Source organism: Rhyacophila brunnea, unplaced genomic scaffold, assembly GCF_057557595.1.
Source record: "Rhyacophila brunnea isolate RB1 unplaced genomic scaffold, BYU_Rbru_1.0 scaffold_19, whole genome shotgun sequence".
Lineage (NCBI taxonomy): Eukaryota > Metazoa > Arthropoda > Insecta > Trichoptera > Rhyacophilidae > Rhyacophila > Rhyacophila brunnea.
In genome coordinates, this window is record NW_028232848.1 from 569,722 (window position 1) to 577,077 (window position 7,356).

The 7,356-nt window shown below is 39.9% G+C and overlaps 1 protein-coding gene across 1 annotated transcript in view; it reads right to left on the reverse strand.

Moving 5' to 3' along the window:
- Positions 1 to 3,435, reverse strand: part of LOC147072628 (neutral alpha-glucosidase C-like) — a 103,125-nt gene extending 99,690 nt beyond the window's left edge. The window contains exon 1 of the mRNA XM_085946248.1: positions 3,330 to 3,435. Coding sequence (XP_085802374.1) covers positions 3,330 to 3,435 — 106 coding nt within the window. The remainder of the gene's footprint in view (positions 1 to 3,329) is intronic.
- Positions 3,436 to 7,356: the final 3,921 nt, after the last annotated feature.

Here is a 7,356-nt window from a genome sequence, read left to right on the forward strand (position 1 = left end):
AAAGGAAACAAATTAATGAGTAAGGGATGAAATAAGCGTATCGTCCATAAAAAGATAGAATGGATACGATATTGAATAACATAATATTATCGCTGGATAAAAATCTCAACATCCAGTTTTACCGAAAAAATATATAAATATCTACATGGTGATTAAAACACCGCTGCATAATTGAGAAAATCAATTTTAGTGAAGTGAAAGACTTAGTATAATATACTTAGTAAAATAATAATATAAGGAGAAAAATATTTGAACATTATATAATTTAGAAAAACACTAACTGAGAGAGTATATCACAACCAATAGAAAACACTTTTTTTTGAAAAAAGTAAGCCAACCGGTCGGGAATCGAACCCGGCATTTCCAACGGGTAAACGCCCCAAACTCGTCGCATTCAGCCATTATGCTACGGAAGACATACTAATGACGACAATATTTAAGCTATTGGCTATTAAATACCTACCAATCAGCGCTCTTTGAAATCATGTTACATGAAATAATGTTCAATAATCAGAATGATATATTCTTAAAACTTGTGAATTATTCGTTTGAATAAAAGAAATAGTTAATTAGAAAAATATTTCATAAATATAAAATAACAAAACTTGTCACAATGGCAATGCATCAATCCAGGCAATGGTGGACCCGTATCAGTTTAGTGTATGACTTAAACTCTTTTGACTTCTTCTTTTAATATTTTAAGGTACATAAGGTGCAAAGTTGGGACTCTTTCAAGCATGCATTAAAAAAGCTTTCCGGAATGCTTGTATCAGAGTCAGTTTAACCAGTTAGTACAATTAGTGTTGAAGTCTAAAACCAGTAAGCTCGTCCAGTACGTCTGAATGTTCAACATCTGAATTGAGAGATGACAAGATGTAATGAAAACTTATTATCCAGCAGTCGATTGGGGGTGGTTGAGATATTATTTAAATCACCATGGGTTTTTATTACTAAAACTTATGTCGGTGTTTCAAACGTCATGATTTATAATAATATTGTCGCTTTATACGTTGCTCTGCTAACGAATTGGATTATATTATTTATTGTCTAAAATTGTAATCCTACGATTTAAGTGAGAACAACCCTGGCAGAAAGTTTGGCTCATATTTTCGCACCATTGAAGTATTTAACGTGATGAAATTAGCATATTATGCAAATTGATACTTTTTGTTGCGCAGGGAACACACTCGCAGAGGAAAGAGATGGCTTTCGAGTTAATCGTTTACAGACACTCCCATATGCCTTGTTTGCATAATTTCTGCGAGAAAACGTGTAACGCGATGAACTCGTCACCTAAAGAAACCATAAATATACTTTCTTAACTGGCAACACCAAACTCATGCTGGCTGCGAATAATCAACGGCCGGAGCAGACAAGGTGGGGGGGACGGGCGGCGGGGGCGAGAACACAAGTGCGTGGGAGGCAACTTGCTTCTTCTGGTTTCAAACGTTCTACGGGGCGGACGCGCTCGTGCCGCGCAACGCGGTCGTGTTAGGAGCACACGCTTCAACAATGGATGGCATATTTCCATACCCGTGTCGAAGGGTAAAGTGCTAGTGTCATCTTCACCCGGGAATACACCCCTTGGACTTGGAAATGGAAGGACGTTGAGGAGGGCTCGATGCATGTAAATATGTAATCATAAATTGTGTCTAGGTTAGTGCCATTTGCTGGTGACGGAGACGCTCCTGTGAGAACCTCCGTCCCACTTCTTTTATATATAATCTTTTGTAAACCTTCGCTGAAATAATCTCTCATTAAATGTAACCGCATTTCAGCGATATACTTTGAAGCCTCTTTCACTTATCAACCTAGAGTCCCAGTAAACACATGGTCTTTTGCAGCTGTTTCCCTCCCAAAGAAAAGCTAGCTGGCGTCCAACCCTGTTGGACGGGGGTACCTCAAAGGTTGAAGGAAACGTGCAAGCCTAACTCCAGACTCCTGGGGAGTCTGGGAATCCACGCCAAGGGAGTTGCTTCCCGGCGTGGGTTTAGCTGCTCCAAATAGCGGTCGGATCCACTCCTTTTGATAAGAAATTCTCATGTTCTACACCAGAAGGTGGCAAAGTTAGGTGGACGAGAGAGCGAGGTCGGAACGAGCGGCTTCAGAAGTATAAGTCTGATGTAGGTAAAGCTCATGTTACATTCATGTGACAAATCCTTCCTACCTTATGTAAGTATCAGATAGCTATGTAGTCGTAGCATTGTTAAATAACATTAGAAGAACTTTCAGTCTTTTTTGTTACATTTGCGCCTCCAACGCGATTTGGACGGTGAAGTTGGTTTCATGTTTCCTGTGCCTTGCGAGAGTTTTTGTCACCAGCATTCAATCATATTATATGTTATATTTGTATGTATTTCTTCCGTAGTGCATTTTGTCTAGTTAGCCGAGCGATTCTGGAATGTTCTATAATTACGGAACATTTGTGGTTGGGTATACCAGAAGTGAGCGACTGCGCGCATTCTTGAAAAAGATGCGGGGACTTCTAGTTGAACATTCACAATAGCAGGACGCACATTACTTGCGCTCTGCCATAGTAACTTAGTTAACTTTACTCAGTTTTAGTATTGATAATAGTAACATTAGTGTGGTTTTGAAAATGTTTCTGCATTGTGGAAATTAATTTTTATTTATTTGACACGATCAAATAAGTGACGACACGTGATTTTGTGAACGAGTGTGAAGTTTTTGAGGGGGCATTTCCGCTTTCTACGCGCAAGGATGGTTGGTTAGAATCCAACATCCGAATTACATCCACGTTTATCTGTGCAATCCATGCACACTTATAACTTTAGCGTTAATCATTTAACGCGCTTTTGTATAATTAACATGTTGTGCCTTCCAATATACTGTTATAGAATTTATTGAAAAGCACATGTTCGTGGATATCAATCATCATAATCAAGTCAGGAAACTTGAGACTAATGGTGAAAGACGACGGAGAGGACGTTTTTTTATTTTCATTCCCTGCCATACACCCAGGAGGCACTCTAGGATTTTTCACGTTGGAGGAACGTGAAGTCGCTTCTGAAGGATGTTGGATAAGACGTAGAAGTCACGTGGCCTTCCAGTTCACGACGATGTTCGACGTTCTCAATCAAAGCTAAGTCTTCCTGCAATTACTTAAATGAATTCTCGTCTATAAAAAGATTAGCTTGAATGAAAACTTACAAGATAGTCAGACTATTGTTTCCATTTGGTCACATAGCATATCTTGTGCGTCCTCAGATTAATGGTAAAATTTATTTTTTGGTTCGATCCAAATAACAATTTCAGTGGAGATCGTAATTTCGTAACAACTTTTTGTTACAAAATTCACGAGCGCTCACCTCTTGCCAGAAAAGGGCAGAAGTCACACCGACTCGCGTAGGATTTTTTCCTTTGCGCCGTGCCGTAATTAATTTCGAGTGTTTTAATATTTGTAGTGCGCGTCATTCCAGAATATTCGGTTAAGAATTGTGTGATGTCATTGTAGTTACGTCATGCTATGTTTAGTCATAGGTAGGATTAGAATAATTTTACAATGAAATTATTTCAGGATAATTATTATTGTATTTCTCTGTAAGTTGTGTGCAAGTTTTTTTTCTTTTTCACAAAACTTCACAGTGCCGTACCGTGTTTTGTTATAATGCAAAATCATTCCGGAACATTCCGTTAAGAATATAGTGATCCAATTGTACTTACGTCTTAGTATAATTAAAATAATTTTAAAGTGAGATTATTTTAGGATATTCATTGTCGTATTTCTCTGTAAATTTTGTGCCAGTTTTTTTCACTCAGTTTCGATCAGTGTATACCTAGGTCGGTGGTTTTTCGTTGCGGCTTGGTGCATTTACGTTTTCGTATAGCAACAAAAAATACTCATATTCCGTAAAAAGATATGTAATAGCTAGTACACAGCTAGCAATTAATTTATGGTGTGGATGTAGACATCCGCATCATTTTCCATTTAGTATATAAGACTTGGCTAGTTTTATGTTACTTTCTCGAAATGGTATGGTCAAACGTTAACGACGTCAGAAGTTTTGTGGTTCCACGCGGAGGTTTGTTTGAGTTTCTCAAGGTGCCTTTTGGTACCAAAAACTCGAGCGCGGAATTACAGAGGTTGTCTGACAGTTTGTTCGGCCCGGAATTCGAGGCCAAGGTTTTCTGTTATATTGACGACGTGATAGTGGTATCTGAAGACTTTGATAGCCACATGAAGTTACTAGATCGCGTTTTTGAAAAGTTTAAACAATCAGGCATGACTATAAATTTCTCTAAATCAGAATTTTGCAGAAAAGAACTAAAATACCTAGGTTATGTAGTAAATGAGGAGGGATTACACTGTGATCCAGTGAAACTTGACAGCGTCAGGAACTTTCCCGTTCCCAAGAATTCTCGGGACGTGAAATCGTTTTTAGGACTGTGTTCATATTACAGGAGGTTTATAGACAACTTTGCCAAGGTAGCGAGTCCTTTGACAGGCTTGACAAGTGTGCGCAAGGGAGCTTCCGCGTTCACTTGGTCAGATGAGGCTCAGGCGTCGTTTGAGGCACTCAAACTCGCACTGACCTCAGCCCCAGTCTTGGCATGTCCTGATTTCGCTAGTCCGTTCACTTTACATTGTGATGCTTCTAACCTAGGGCTAGGATCGGTCCTCACGCAGGAATTTTCTGATGGCGAGCACCCGATTGCATTTTACTCTCGCACCTTAACAAAGCCTCAACGCAACTACACGACCACTGAACTAGAACTACTAGCTATTTTAGACAGTATATTTCATTTTAGGAGATACCTAGAGGGAAATAAGTTTACGGTAATCACTGATCACGCCAGCTTAAAATGGTTAACGACGCTTGAAAGCCCACAGGGTAGGCTCGCTCGCTGGGCAGCGAGACTTTCACAATATGACTTCTCAATAAAACATCGTCCAGGAAGGCTTAACACCGTCCCTGATGTATTATCAAGAAATCCAGTCGTGATTTCATCTGTTAGTGCTAGCAACACTGCAGACCCACCGGACCTTTGGTTCGAGAACTTAGTCAATAACGTGAAGTCTCACCCAGAAAAATTCCCGAGATTCAAATTTGAGGGAGATAAATTACTCAGGTTCAAGGCAGGAGATCTGCCCCTTGATGACTCTAATTGGAAAGAGTGCGTCAAGGGCGCGGATAGAACAAAACTGATCTCAGAGTTTCATAGTGGAAACACTTCTGTGCATTTTGGCACATTCAAAACTTTCAAGCGCATTTCCTCACTGTTCTATTGGCCAGGGATTTACAGAGATGTGAAGTTATTCATTAAGGGTTGTGCTATATGCAAAGCATATAAACACACAACTAATGCACCGGCGGGACTTATGTCGAATCCGAAGGAAGTCGACCGCCCGATGCAATCATTGTCGATTGACTTGATAGGGCCTCTACCAAAATCGAAGGAGGGATACATGCATATTCTCTCAGTTGTCGATGTCTTTTCTAAATATGTGTGGTTACACCCACTTAGAAAAGCTACAGCAACACCTATCATAAAATTCATTGAACAGGAGATCTTTCTTAAACATGGAGTACCCAACAGTATTCTAACGGACAATGGTCGTCAATTCATATCTAAAGAATTCAAGGCGTTCATTAAGAAGTATTCTATCCCCAAATTGTTCCTTAATGCGGTGTACTCTCCGCAAAGCAACACAGTTGAGAGATATAACCAGACAGTGGGTACCTCACTGGCAATCCTAGTAGGAAAGGATCAGAGACTCTGGTCGCAATATCTTCAAAGCGTGCAGACTGCGATAAACGCATCTGTAAACTTAGCAACCAAGTACTCCCCCTTTTTCCTCATGCATGGTCGAGAGATAATCTTGGATGGTCGTTTTCATCTTCCAAAAGACTATCTCAAGGCCAAAGACTCAGTTCTCCCCGCGGCAGCAGACTGTGCGCAGTATGCTGATCGCATACAGAACTTGCCGTTCGTCTTTGAAATCGTCCAAGCTCAGCTTTTGGAAAATTTTCAATCGAACGCTAAAAGGTATAATCTCCGAAGGAAAGATGCTGAACTTGTCATAGGCCAGAGGGTCTGGCGTAAGAACTTTAGAATCTCAGATGCGGCAAATTATTTCAGTACCAAGCTCGCGCAACGGTACGTGGAAAATATAGTTTTAACTAAGATCTCTCCGTTGGTTTATGAATTAGGTGATCTGAATGGTAAGCCGTTAGGTCGATTTCATATAAAGGACATCGCCAAATATTAGTTAATAATTGTCTCGTCCAACATCATCGTTAGATATATTACTTCATATTGTGCCTTGTCATATACATAAGTCTAGTATAATTTGACATAAGTCTTCCAACATAAGACTTTGTCGTTAAGTTAAGTACAGTGAAACCTTGGTCCAACTACATTGACCATTGCGTTCACAGGGAGAATCAAAGTAGTGGTTGTTTGTGTTGGAAGGAATTCGATAGGTGAGCAAATTTTCGCTCAAGTGAGGGTGCGGAATTGTGTGAGATTTCGATGAAAACGGAAATCTCACTAAACGCAGTTTTCATTTTTCATCTTTTGCTCCATGGTCACCATCACATTCCAAGGGACGTAATGTGTTGAAGGGGTGTAATACTGCTCTCTGTTTGCTGCAGAGGAACAGTCTCATATATACAACTTGGGGTTTCGACTTGCGTCACTTTGTGCCTGCCTACGGTGTGCGCGAACATCACCAAAGTCACAGTGCGCAATTCAATCTCTTTCTTCTTACTTACGTAACTCGGGTCAATTCACCATGGATCGATTTAACATTTATGGTAATTGACAATGCGAGTCCCAAGTCCAATACTTCTCATTCAAGTTGACACTCGTCGCGAAACACAATGTTCAGGATGTGCAATTAATGATTACACACTCCCGTTAACTTGTCGCTGACTTTGTCCACTCGTCTTCTCGAGCCAGTCAAGTGTGCTAAAAGCAGACAGCCAGCAGCACAACTGGTGAGACCTTACATAAACAAGCATCGATTTGGTCTTCATTGTTTCAAAAAGACTTGTCTATTCCTCATTTCTAGCGTAACACAGATTTCACATGCAGGAAGCATGAAAATCTAGTAGTGTTACTAGGTACATCACTACTAACCACTAACAAATGCAAATTTGCACGTCGTTTCAGTGCAAGTAGTCCTTAATAATATTTCCAAGCGCACATCAAATGTTGCTAGGATATTATTCCACCTACTGAGAGAATCTTCTTGATGTCTCAAAGTCTGAATTAATTTTACTTACATGTTTATTTACTTAAGTTTTTGTGTGTGTTGTCCCATAGGCATAAACATCCATAAATTAAGTAAAGTGCGTTTTGATCGCACCATTGTAAGTAACATACTAACGG